Consider the following 14,798-nt stretch of genomic DNA (forward strand, 5'->3'; position numbering starts at 1 on the left):
TAAAAAAAATAAAAGTACTGCAATGTCCTTATCTAAAATTAAAGAAAGAAAGCAATGTCGTTCCATCTGATGCAGGTTGGTACTTACCATTGCGGTCGTAAATTTGTCTGTACTCCTCTCCAACAATAAGGATAAGAGATGTAGTGTGCAAAAGAAAAAAATACTAATAAAAGTTATAACATAGTTTATTAAAAAAATTAAGAAGGTAAAAATGAATTGAAATTAATGAATAAAATTAAGTCCTTCGCGAGTACGATTGTTCAAAAGAAAGAATAAACAGTTTATTACGAGTACCTGGTGACCTGGACTGCATTGATGATTAGTGCTAACGTGGATCTGGTATAGCTCAGCTGGAACTATTGTTGCCTAACACTTTTCACTTAAAACTTTACATTTGTTTGAACTAGAGTACTATTTCACAACATTTTATGATATGAGAATAAAATTCCAAAGTTTTTGTTTTATTTAAGCAAAAAGGTAACTGCTAATTATTGATTGTTATTGGGACATTTCACATTGGAACGATGTAAACACTGTTCATTTGAACATAGTAAAATTTTGTTTAAAAAAAATGAGTTTTTTTATCTTATTATAAAGTTGAAGAAACTCGCTCCGCGAACTTGTATTAATTTCTTCTTAACAACAACATAACGAAGCTATTCCTTCTAATACGCTAGACAACTAGACACAAAACATACTATCGTGGTATTCACCGTAACCAACATTTTTTTCTCACCAAGAAAACATAGTAAATAGGGGATCACTCCATCTGATAACTCACAAAACCAAAACTGTCTCGCGGACTAGACCAAAGCGGTCCGCGACTATACTCTGTCGTAGCCAAATCTTGACTCCCCGTTCTTGTCCTCATTCAAGACAAGATTCCTTTCCAACACCGAAATTTACACTCCCATTTTGGCAATCATCAGATTAAAAGAAACCAAATTAAATAAATTAAACCAAACACCAATTAAAAGAAACCAAAAACCTCTTCTGCCAATAAAATAGCCACGGCATGTTCCTAAGAACATCCCACTAAAAGTTGTAAATCTTCTTTCAACCAATAAAAGTCATATAGCTAGATCAGCTTTAGCCTTCGCGTTTCCCACAGAAGTGCTATCATCACACTTCACCAGCGGCAGAAATCTGATCTTAATGAGTACCACTTATCAACAAAAACTCAGACTCTCGTCTCGAAATATCATTAAATCTTTTGATAATTCGCCGAAGATAAACAAATTCTTTACTTCTGGGCAAACGGAAAACATATCGATGTGGGAACGAGGATTACGCAATACCATACGCCTAATTTATTCGTCACACAGGGTTGGACCTGATATATTTATATGACGATAAATTGGGACCATTGCAATCCTAGCAATTACATAGGTGCCCGTGTGTCTACTAGCGTGGCGTCTACTGTATATAAAAAAGTGTGAAGAACACAAATATTATGATAAAGACACAATTCGGCTTCAGAGATGCATTGAGTACTCGAGAGGCACTGTTTGCAATACAAGTTCTCTTTTGACTTTGTAGAAACGTGAATTGTGATTACGAATGAAATTAAGATAAGAATCAAGAAAGTAAGATCAACTTGCCGCAAGATTTGAAAATGAAAAAAAAATCTGTAGCAGTCACGGTATAAAATTGAAAATAAAAGTTTGTTTACTAAAATGATACGTTTTCTTCGTTCTTCTATATGGTGTGGAGTTATGGACCTTAATAAGCATCACTGAAGAGACTCAGAGCATTTTAAATGTGGTACTATTGACACATGCTGAGGATTTCCTGGATAAACAAAGTTACCAACGAAGTTCTACACAGAATGGGTAAAGAACGCGAAGTAGTCATAACCATAAAATGTCGCTAACTTGAATACCCAGGCTATATAATGCGTAATGAACAACGATGCGATCTACTTCGAACCATACTTCAAGATAAGGTGCATGAAAGAAGAAGTACAGGAAGAAGAAGGTCATAACCTACGAAAATTGTTTAATTTGTGTACTACCCAACGAACTGTCAACACTGATGGAATCGCCATAAAACGAAGTTAATGGCGCCAGGATGAGATAGAAGATAATCAGGTAAAGGAGGGAAGATAATCGGACAGTGCTAGTCAGGTACGTTGTAGTTGTAACAAAATTTTACCTGAAAATTCTCTGTCTCTCTCATGTCTCTCTAGAAGTGCTAGAACCTCTCTCTTGTATGTTGGCGCCTATCTCGCTTCACTGTTGGAATGGGACGGGGCCATTCCATCAGTGTTGACAGTTCATTGGTACTACCCCACTTTTTGAACAAAGTCAAAGATCATTTTGAAAGGTTCTGAAGCTGTTTTCTTGTTGCATGTCTAAGTTAAATATTATTAAGGGGAAAGGCGCATAATGTCGCCTGTCAAAATTTTCAATGTGTTTTAAATGTATTCATTTTTTTCGAATCCTGAGAAAACTAAACTAAGTAGTTTTGAAAAATTTAAACGCAGAATGAAATATTACATTATTACTGAAGGTCGAAAGTCCCTGAAAACTTCTTTAATCTTTATTTTAATAAGTTACAGTGATTTTTAATTGAAAATATTTCATTCAAAAGAACCTTTTTATTTATTTTAAGGGACTTTCGGCCCTCAGTAGTAACGTAATCTTTTATTCTACGTTTAAATTTTTCAAAAATACTTATTTGTTTTCTCAGGATTCCAAAAAAAATGAATAAGTACATTTAAAACACATTGAAAATTTTGACAGGCGACATTTTGCGCCTTTCCCCTTAAGTACTGTTTAGCCTTTCGATTTTTACTCGGAAATCGTTTAAAAAAAAATATTTTACATAATTTCGAATTTAAGTTATGGCGAATATTACTATATTTTTAAGCTATTGCTGATTTTATCTCGTATTTCTAATTTTCACATTTAATTATAATGCATAATTACTTTTTTACAGTGCTTTGGTAAAACTAATAAACGAGTGCATTAGTAATGAAAGTTCCGCAAGACACGTGGACCTCGTAATGAAATGTCTCTGGAGAGTGATAAAGTTGATGCCCCAATGGGGCGATACCATAGACTATGATTCTGTATTATTAGAAGTACATCACTTCTTGAGGAAGTTCCCGTCATCGTGGTGGAAGACTAAGGATGTCGATACACCGCTCAGGACTGTTAAAACCATTCTCCATTCTAGTGCAAAGATTAAGGGAGGTGCCATAATGTTACATTTGGGAAAGATACCGAACACTAGTGAATCAGAGGTTGAATCGTATATATTAAGAGTACTCAAGGTAAGATTTCTAATTGTATTTCAGCTTAAAAACGACAATGTGTTGTATGACAAGCTGCGATGACATGACACACCAACCGATGGGTGTGACATCGAGCTTAGCTTGGGAATGAACGCAGTATAGTAATGGTTTCTTTAAATATATTCCAATTTAATTAAATAGGTAAACAAGTAATTGGACTTCGTAAGTCTTAGGTTTTCACTCAAAGTAATCGAAAGGAGAACTTTAATGGAAGTCGATATTTGAACTGTTCATGTAACTTTGAGTCGATCGATATACAATTTTACCAATTTTGAGTCATCTTTATTTACATTAATATCATATTTTGAGTGATTTTAGAACTTACGGTTGCCACTCTAAAACCGAAGTCCAATGTCAAATTTCTTATCTTTAATACCATCTTTGGGTTATAAGCTTTCATTCGACACCTCATTTGTCATTTTATCTATATTAATAACGGAGGAGTTGTATTCGCGGACGGATGGACAGACACTCATGAAACCGGAAGTATATATTTGTATATAATATCGTCTTGCGAAGGCACGTCGAATAATATGTCACTTGTACTATTCCGGAGACTTTAAAACAGTACTTCCCGTCGTATTTCTAAAATCGGAAGTCCTAAGTCAAATTTCTGACCTTAATACCATCCTTGGATTATAAGCTTTCATTTGACACCTCATTTGTCATTCTACCTGGTATAGTGGCGGAGGAGTTATATTCGCGGTCGGACGGACAGACAGCCTAGGTCAAATTTCTCACCTTTAGTACCATCCTTGGATTATAAGCTTTCACTTGACACCTCATTTGTCATTCTACCCGGTATAGTGACGGAGGAGTTATATTCGCGGTCGGACGGACAGACAGGCTAGGTCAAATTTCTCACCTTTAGTACCATCCTTGGATTATAAGCTTTCATTCGACACCACATTTGTCATTCTACCTGGTATAGTGACGGAGGAGTTATACAGGGTGATTGATTAGTGGGGTAAAGCTCAATAGATCCGCTATAGTAATAGATAGCAATAAAAGTTAACAACAAAAATTTTAGCCACCTTTGAGCTTCACATTAGAAAATTAGTTAGAATGTTACAGGGTGTTCGATAACACAGTGGCAGACCAAACTTATGTTTTTTTTAATGGAACACCCTATATTTTATTTTAAATTCGAAATCCTGTTAACTTCTCCATCACAAAAATATAAAGGTTTGTTATGTTATACAGGGTATTTACAAAGTTATAACCAATTTTATATGAAAATCGTAACAAGTTCAACTCCCTGTATAAATAAAAAACAAAACAGCAATGGTTTATTAATGCCATATTTTTTTACGTATTGTCAAAATTTTCAAGAATTATTGATATTGTTAATTTTCTTTATATCAAATACAGGGTGAGTCAAAACGTAACTACATTATTTTCTCAGTAATTTTAAATGGAACATCCTGTATTTTATATCACTATTGAAAAGTACCATCACCGTACTTTAATTTTTAGATAACATTTCCTATGTCTAAATTTATTAGTTTTCGAGATATTTTCATTTTTCAATTGACAAGTAGCGTGGCCACCCAAATCACCAGAATTTAATAAACTGGACTGATTTTTTTGGAGTTACGTTAATAATGAAGTTTATAAAATACCTCCAACAACAAGGTATGAGATGAAAAATAGAATAAAAAGTGTATTTCGATGTGTTAATTCTTGACATCTTACATATTAGTGCACCCTATGTAACGCACAGCTGAATCTTATGTTTGTGCGTCACAGTGTTGCCATGCCATTTCTTTCATAATTTCAATCAATGTTAAATGTACCTACAAGAATAATAGAATAAGAACGTTTACTTCTCCGTCATTATACTAGGTAGAATGACAAATGAGGTGTCAAATGAAAGCTTATAATCCAAGGATAGTACTAAAGGTGAGAAATTAGACCTAGATTGTCTGTCCCTCAAAAAATAAGCGTTATATTGGGAATTTCTAATGTCGACATTAAAAGTTGCACTATTTTTTTTCTATAAAACATTTTGATCTAAAACTTACCAGAAAACTTCTTTGTACTCTCTACTTTCAAATAAACGTGATTAAGAAACTAAATTTTAAACTTTGTCACACAACTTTTGCGATTAAACTTTGCAATGCACAAATCCGCACCTTTTTTTTGAAAAATTCATAACATTTATCATGATAAGAATAAAAAGTTAAAGCAGGTACCTTTGTCTTCAGAAATGTTAGAGCTATATACTGTAAAAATTTCAGAAAAAAATATTAAAATGGAACAGAGTTGTAGCGAGGTAAACGCAAAAAACGTGATTTCATTTTTTTTTTATTTTTAGGTTAAAATTGCGATTTTGACAATGTTCCCCCACATAAAATTCTAGATAAACCTCATTTTCGTTTTCAGCACCCTCTAAAATATAAAGTATGAATAAAATTAGCCATTCACTCCTCCGTGGTCAGTATCTCGAAAACTAAGCGGTTTTTTGAGGGTCTCCCGCTCGTGTATAATATCACAAAAAATGTTTAGTATGAAAAAATAGAGGATACGGCAACGGTGTTACAAGTGATGGTCGGATCCAATGCCAAAATCTACACAGACATATTAGGGTGCATTAATATCCAAGATGTCCCTTTGCTTTCTTGTGTGTGGTAGTTTGATATTATATTTATTTCCTATCCTTTTTAATTTTTCTAATAAGCCCTTCTTGCGAGTATTTCTGGATTGCTTTTGGTGTTATGTTGTTTCCTTCCTTCATTCTTGTGTAATTCCTTGTTTATGAATGACAATGGGTAAATATTTTTTAAAACTTTTTTTAGTAGGTTTTTTGTTCTTGAAATCCATTTTCGTTGAATATATTTTCGTCGCCTCTGTCATATATCATGGTTTTATCATTTTCTATTAAATATATATGTTTTGGTTTGAGTGATAATTTAAATTCCGTTGGTGTGTGTTGGTTTTCTATAGATATCTGTAATAATTTTTATTTTATTTTTAGAGTTTAAAAATATCCGAAGTTCAGCATCTACCGGCGAAACAAGACGCTCAAAGGAGATCGCTTTCGAGAGCAAATCACAAGATGCTAACAGATATTTTCCAGAAAATAGGTAGCAAGGATGAAACTAAAGAAGGATTGAATTTGCTGTATGATTTTATGCAACATCATCCTGAAGCAGATATCGAGCCGTTCTTGTCAAACTCAAGCAAATTTTTCCAAGATTATATTAGAAATGGCCTTAAAGAGATAGAAGATTCTAGGAAAAGTAGTAAAACTGCTATTAGTGGTAAGTTGGGATTGAAATATTGCTTCTCTAAAAAAATGGGCATTGGTGAATTTGGGAACTTTTGTTTTTCTTTCTGCTTCTTTTTAAAGTGCCCTCTCCTCAATGGAGATTGGCTGCTACAATTGCAAACTCTTCTCTGTCTTTAGCTGTACTTAAGCTGCTCAAAATTTAGCCCTATCCACTGTCGGATGTTTTTTAGCCACGAAAATCAGAGTCTTTCCCTCCGGAGTCCTCTCTTTCCCTCGATCTTTCCTTTCACTATTAATATTGTTCTGAAGCTATTTTCTTGTGGTATTTTTGCAATTAACTAGTTTTGATGGGAAATAAGCCACAATTTTACTAAAAAAATTATTTTATTAACGTTTCGACGCCCAAATCGGGTATCGTTGTCAAAATACAAAAAATATTAATGAATTAAACAAAAATGTTGTTGCTTAGTAAAAAAATTCTTCTAATAATTTATTTAATCTGACTCAATTTAATCGGCAATTCAGACATATACACACAACGCAAAAGTCTAGGGATATTTTTATAAATAGACGTATTTTGTTTATCTGTAATCAGCTTAAAAAAAGTAATACAAAATTTGTAGTTTAAATTGTTGTTTAATATGTCAAAAACCATAAATTGCAAAAAAAAACAGAAAATGGAGCAAAAAAATATATTGCAAATCACCCATGTTTCACATACCACCATAAAATGTCAAAAATACGAAATATAAACTTAAAATAAAGTATGGCCACCACGTTGGTTTATCACAGCTCTACATCTACTGTTCATGCTCCGAATTGTTAATGTCTGCTTGAGGTAAGTAGTTGTGTCCATTGTTCTCTCAGAAGCTCTTTTAATTGAAACTTATTGTAGATATTGCCCATTAGGGTGGTTCAAGATCTTATGTGAAAAATTCAAGTTGAATGTAAAAGCCAAGGGACCCAAAAATTCTTTTCTAATTGATAAAAAGAAGTAAGGTGCCAAAATATGAAAGCCATAAGTCACTTGGAATGCAGTGCTAAATACTGTTTAAATAATGGAAATATTTTTATCGATTTTTGAAAAAATTACAAGACATGTTGGGATACAAAAACTTAATTTATTTGTTTATTTTACATTGGAACCCATGGTTAAAATATGTACATTTTATGGTGAAGACCATAATAAAACTGAACTCTTTAAATTTTGTCTTTGGAAATGGATGGTTTCTGTAGGCTTTCTAGAAGGGCCTTCTTTGTTGCTTTAGTCAGGACTTGTTTTTGATTAGCCTCTACAATCTGCAGTAACAGCTGTTTTTCGTCCTCATCATTTGTTATGAGTTTGTTAAAATCTTGAAATAGTTTTACGTCTCTTTCTGCGATGTCATTGACCTTTGATTTTATTTACTGTATTTTTTGCCTCTTTAAACTCTGGGTCCTGTTCCCATTCACTTGGGTGCTTGTTTAAAAAGCTTTTCATAATATTTAGCTTAGTAAACAACAACATTTTTCTACTATTCTTGTTCTCATGATCATTTTTCAGTGTGTCATTAATTATGACGTCATATACTGTATTGGGTGTGTCGAGACTTATTTCATGTAATTATTGACGAATCTGACAGATGCCAGAATCGTACTTAGCCATAGGTGAAAAGCTTGTGGAATTAAACTACAGTGGTACCTCGATATACGAGCGCCCTAATATACGAGTGTTTTGAGATACGAGCCGCCGAGCGAGCGATGTTTTGCTTTGAGATGAGAGAAAAATTTGAGATACGAGGAACAGCTTTTAATAAAATTCATGCCTCTTTTTGACTACCTATTTCTAACTTGAAGGAGGTGATAAATGGTATAATGCCAGCTAAGGGCGTTACAATAATTTCCAAGCTCCGTACCTCCCTCAATGAAAAGATGGAGAAACTACTGATAGTGTGGGTGACAGAGAAGCAGCTTCAAGGAGGAACCTTAACACAAAGCATCATATATGTGAGAAGGCACGAGCGATTTATGAAAGGGAGGAAGAAACAAACCTCTTTGAACAGTTTTTTAAACGAGCTGCAGATGAAAATGAGCAAAGTGTGACGAAAATAGCGGAAACAACTGACGAAAATTAGCGCTTCCGTAAGCACCTCACTTTTTCTTATGTTTTTACAGATTATGTATGTATATTTTGTTATTTATAAATTAATGTTTATTCTTGTAAAAACATTTTTCTTATTTAAAATCACTTAACAAAAACAACTAAGGTGGTTTTTTTTGGGGCTGGAACGGATTTAATAACATATCAGTTAATTTCAATGGGGAAAATTGCTTTGACATACGAGCAATTTGACATACGAGCAAGGTTACAGAACGAATTACCCTCGTATGTCGAGGTACCACTGTAATTAGTAATTTAGTAGATTTGATTTTTATAAATCACCTAGCATAGGTGTAAGTAGATGGAGTAAGTCAGACTAATAAGGAATCTGACAGATATATTTGTCAATTTAGAAGTTTTGTCATAATAATTGTTTTTGTCACGTTTGAATTTTGGAGGACTTATTTTTGTACTTTAGTTTATTAGGAATTTTAATAAACTTGTTAAAACAGAGTAACAATTCTCTTTATCCCTGAACCCATCTAGAATTGCAACAATTGGTGTCAGAAGTAAAGTGGGATTAAGAGAATTTATATGGTGAAAACAAGAAGCGAGACGATGGAAGAAATTAGAGACATGATTGCCGCCATGGAAAAACGTCGGCAGGAAGAAAAAGAAAATGAAGACAAACGTCGGCAGGAAGAAAAAGAAACAGAAAATTTACGTCGTCTAGAAGACAGAGAGTTGCTCGTGACACTTATCTCAAAAATAGAGACTTCAAAAGTGAGTACAGAAGATATGAAAAAAGAAATCGAAGAGACAAAAGAATATATGAAAAAAGAAATCGCAGAGACAAAAGAAGATATGAAAAAAGAAATCGAAGAGACAAAAGAAGACATGATTAAAAAGATTGAAGTAACAAGAGGCCTAGTAGAAAAAAGGCACGATGAGGTAACGAGAACTCTTGAGAATATCCGCCTAGAGGTTGAAAAGTCCCAGAAACTGAGAGTTGAAGGTAAACCAGAAGTGATTTGTTCCCCTGTCAACGGAATAATTAAGCCTCCTACATTTGACGGCGAGATATCCTGGCCAGTGTATAGAAGACAATTCGAAGCTGCTGCACAGAATAATGGATGGACAAATGAACAGAAGGCAACTGCTCTCATATTAGCACTTCGAGGTAAGGCTGTAGAAATCCTCCAAAACATTCCAGAGGACGCACAAAAGAAATATGAGACTGTCGTATCGGCTCTAGAACTAAGATACGGCAGCCAATATTTGAAGCAAGTATACCAGAGCCAACTAAAAGTGCGTATCCAAGGCTCCAACGAATCTGTGCAAGAATACGGAGCAGAAGTAGAAAAGATGGCACGACTCGCTTGGCCCGAAGCCCCTGAAGAGTTTCTACACCAGTTTACCATCCAATGTTTCCTTGATGGCCTGCGAGATGTAGACCTCCAGCAAACATTACGACTAGGAAGAGGACGCTACCAAATATTGAAGGACGCTATTGTCGCAGCATTGGAGTACGAAGCCGTGAAGAATGTGTCCCGCCATCAACGCAAAGTCCATCAAATAAGAGGTTTTGCTGAAGTGGAAGAAGGCGATCTAAATACGTTGTCCCAGGTGTTGGCCGCCCAATTCGAGAAATATCTTGGCCCAATAGCCGAATCTTTGAAGCAAAAACGTCAGGGGCGCCCAAAGTGTTATTTTTGTGGATTGATAGGCCACCTTCAACGTGATTGCAGACAACGTACAAGATCAGAGGACAGTAGGCAATAGGGTGGAGTGAAAATAAAACAAAATTTTTTTTTTTCTCAAATTTTTTCGCCTGTATGCGGAAAAGTGGTCTCACGTGTAGTGTAAGTAGCTTGCAAAAAATGAATTTGATGGGATAATTTTTTCCGGTGCCCCAAGCCACCTAAAAATTAAGATAACGTGAAAATAAAACAAAAATTTTTTTTTCTCAAATTTTTTCGCCTGTATGTGGAAAAGTGGTCTCACGTGTAGTGTAAGTAGCTTGCAAAAAATGAATTTGATGCGATAATTTTTTCCGGTGCCCCGAGCCACCTAAAAATTAAAATAAAGTGATTTTTTTTGCAGCTCTTCGCTTGTTTTCCGTGAAAACAACCCAGAACTCACCACGAGGAGGTGGCTGCAATTCGAGTTCCACCCACCCACCCACCTTTAAAACGTTTATGATTTAATGCTTGAGATTAGCTAAAAACTCAACTTTTGTGTTAAATTTAGGTAATGCTTGTCGGGAAACTATTTGGGACCTTATGAAGCCATCTCTTGCTTCAGGCCCACATACTTTTAAGGATGCCTCTGTTACCAACTTAACGCAGCGTTCTATAGCTTGGGAGTGACAGGGAAAACGTAGTATCTCCATTTCTTCAGGAACATCTTTAATCATCTGTTTTAGATCTTCTGTTGAAATTTTTTTTGTCATTGGAGGTTCGCTTATCACTAATTGTTGCCAGTCAATCATTTCAATGTAGTCATTTGCGTTAAAGTTAATTTCTGGGACTTTAAATTTTCTTATTTCATGGGAGTTTCTGGATTTTAAGATTCGCCGCAAACCTAACTCTCTGATATGCTGCCGTTCATCACAAAGCATTGCTATCAACACATTTTCAGGATGTGCAAAATAACCATTAATTTGTATTATCCTGTCCACTATTTTTTGCAGTTCAGGTGACAAATACCTCGTCCTTTTTACTAAATTAAATAAATGTACTGGTCCATCAAAACAAAATGGTCTTGCTTTAATCTCGAACCACAGTGGGGCATATACGTTTTGTATATAGCATACCAAAGATTTTAGGTTTTCCGAAGGAGGATCTGTTGCTACGTAAAGACGAAGAATTCTGCTTGCAGTTGTTAGCCATCTAGCATGTGAAATTTTTCCCGGTTGTCTTCTTGCTAAGTCACTCGAGATTTTACCGTTAGATACTGAATTACTAATTTCAAATAAATATTTCTGATCCGTGCTAAGCTTCTCGATTTCCTTTGCATCATATTTGGGTAAAACTGATCGAATTTGCTCAAATTTAACTACAGGAAGATGCTCGCAGTTTTGTAGTCCTTTTCCAATTTGTCCTGAAAACTCACGTGGTCCGGTAGTTTCTCCATCCAAGTGCTTTATTAGATGGCGCAGAGGTAGTTCATTGGTATGTAATATGCAAATAAACCATTGCATTGATCGACCAATTGCAAGTTCTACTTTACGGATAACACCATTGTGAATACCTGTATTGACAGCAGTTCCGTCGCATCCAACAGCTACCAAATTATCAAGGTCTACATTTTTATTTAGAAAGTCCAACATTGTCTTGCTGATTTCTTCTGCACTACCCGACGATACACTAATATGTCCTATATATTTTGACTTGGGCTCAGAGACTAAGACAATATGTTCTTCAGATATGGTAGTTTTGTAGTATTTATTATCCTTCATTTCATTTTGTAGAGTTCTATCTTTTCTACCATCAAAATAGATTCCATGAAGAAATTTAAAAATTTTTGTATCATCAATTTTAATCTGGTTGCGCCTTTTTTTTCTCTCCCGCCTAATTTTACTCCGATCTATGATTTTGTCATGACTTTCTACCGAGATGAAACTTAGATCTTGCAACACCGAGTTTGTTATTATGGATGCTACTCTATCAGATACTCCTGTACGATCGCATGCTTGAGCTAAGTTTGGCAAACTAATTCGCATTTGTTTTGTTTTTTTTGTATTCGGTAAATCGTCTTTTGTTCCGGTTTTTGTATTTTTCTCGTAGACACTTGTGGCACTTTCATCTGAAGACTCACTTATAATTTGTTCTACTGGAAGATGTGTTTCGGATCTTGATGAAGAAGATGTAGCTATTGGAGATTGTGTTTCCACAATTTTCCGGTAAATAGAGCGTTCTAGTTTTTTGGTAATTACTTTATCCACCGAACCAATTACCATTTTTCTATCATGCCTCTGATCTTTAATGAAGTCATGCTCTCGAGCCGGTATTTTATTTTTGCATTTGCATAATAAATAGTCAGAACATTTGCATGATGCAATATCAAACAATTTCTTTTCCAATAAATCTCTAAAATCTTTAACCTTTCTTTGCATATTGGCTGAGTTTCTACTTTTCATAGGTTTTTTAATATTTCTGTATTTTTGATGTAATTCCTTTAATTTAGATTTAATTTGTTGATCGGATATTATCGGAATGGATGCTTTAACCCACAGCAATTTTAATTCAACAAGAAGAATTTCATTAATGTCACTAACAGTTGGTTCAGCATTATTTGCTGCAGCTTCTTTCATAAACTGGCGAATACACAAAAAGTTTCTGATAACATCAGCACAGGTCGGTAACATATTGTCTTTAAACTTCCTTGGTGCTCCAAAAACACAACAAGCGACGTCTGTTCGTGTTTTAGGCATGTTTTCTTTTTTTACGGATCTCACGGACACAGTTTAACAACACAGAATAAAACAACGGTTCACTGTATTGCATCTAAATTGATACTAATACAAGAAACGCAGTTTGCTCTCGAATCGAACTACTACCAAAATTAACCAAGTAAGTATTAACGAAGGCGGGCGCATCGGCGCATTACTTTAGTGGGAGGCCAATAGCCTCAAATTTCGAAGTAGTGGGGGCACCGCTAAACGAAGTCCGATCGATTTGAAATTTTGCAGGGTATTACAACAAATATGCAGACCACTTTTCCGCATACAGGCATTTTAAATTTTAAAAGTTGATTTTTTCGCTCCACCCTAGTAGGCAAGCTCCACAATATCAACGCAATTCGGAAAACTAAAAGAAGTCAACGTCAAGGGGCGCACGTTGGCTGACCTGTCCCAAGCTCCCAGATTCTCAATATCCACAATAAGACGAAGTAGTGAAAGCTTAGTTGCCGATGGACTTCTCAATGGCGACAGATGCAGTTTTACCATCGATACTGGGGCAACTAGGTCAGTTATGAGTAAACGTTTACTGGACCAGTCATCTACACGAATAATATCGAAATCTCCCATACTAGAGACAGCGACAGGCGAAAACATTACTGTTTATGGGGACAGTTGCGTAAAAATCGAGCTGGGACACATCGAGATAGAAGTAGTGGTCCTAGTAGCCGACATCGTAGACGAGTTCATCCTAGGTGTCGACATTATGTCCGAACATGGGTTTATTGTAGATGTCAGACACAGGACCTTAGTCGTCGGCAATGAAGAAATTCTACTGTCATCCTCCAGAAAGCAGCACAATGGGCTAAAGATGTTAGTAGCAAAAGACACGAAGATCCCTCCTAACAGTGAAAAGATCGTGGTTGCACAAATTGATGCATCTGGTGGCTTGGGAGCCATGTTATTAGAACCAGACGAGCAGATTCACGAGGGCGTCATTGTGGCCAGATGTTTGGTAGATGGGGATAAGCAGACCGTTCCAGTAAGGGTGGCCAACCCGAATGGCAATAAAATTACTTTCAAAAAGGGCCAAGTGCTTGGAATATGCGAGCCAGTTGTAAGAGTGACCAGAATAGAAGAAAACGTGCCAACAGCTAGCAGTACACACCAACTCTCCACTGAAATTTTGGAAAATCTTAAGAAGTCATGGGGACATCTATCTGAAGATGAATACCAAAAAGCAGAAGAGTTCATCAACAACGAAAGTGACATATTCTTTAAAGGAGAAATAACTGGCCGCACTGACTTAGTCCAACATCGGATTAACACTGACAACTCCAACCCCATAAGACAGGCACCAAGACGTCTTCCATTTGCAAAACAAAAAGAAGCTTTTGCCATCCTTGAAGATATGCGAAAGGAGAATGTCATCGAAGAGTCGAGTAGCCCCTGGTCTTCTCCAGTGGTGTTGGTAACCAAGAAAGATGGCTCAACGCGGTTCTGTGTCGACTACAGGAGGCTGAATAGCGTTACCAAGAAGGACAGCTATCCACTACCCCGTATTGATGATACACTTAGTGCCTTGGCTGAGTCGAAATGGTTTTCCACTGTGGACCTCAAAAGCGGTTATTGGCAAGTTGCAGTACACCCTGAAGACAGAGAGAAGACCGCATTTTCTGCTGGAAATGGGCTCTACCAATTCAAAGTGATGCCATTCGGATTGTGTAATGCACCTGCCACGTTTGAACGTTTAATGGAGCTAGTACTTAGAGGACTTACATGGAAA

The 14,798-nt window shown here is 35.8% G+C and overlaps 1 protein-coding gene across 3 annotated transcripts in view; it reads left to right on the top strand.

The window, feature by feature from the left end:
- The window catches only part of LOC114326570 (protein mini spindles), a 141,078-nt gene that overhangs the window by 113,578 nt on the left and 12,702 nt on the right, over positions 1 to 14,798 (top strand). For all 3 annotated transcript variants that reach the window (XM_028274965.2, XM_028274967.2, XM_028274966.2), the window contains exons 24-25: positions 2,941 to 3,277; positions 6,276 to 6,561. In XM_028274965.2, the coding sequence (XP_028130766.2) occupies positions 2,941 to 3,277; positions 6,276 to 6,561 (623 nt within the window). The remainder of the gene's footprint in view (positions 1 to 2,940; positions 3,278 to 6,275; positions 6,562 to 14,798) is intronic.

Source organism: Diabrotica virgifera, chromosome 3, assembly GCF_917563875.1.
Source record: "Diabrotica virgifera virgifera chromosome 3, PGI_DIABVI_V3a".
Lineage (NCBI taxonomy): Eukaryota > Metazoa > Arthropoda > Insecta > Coleoptera > Chrysomelidae > Diabrotica > Diabrotica virgifera.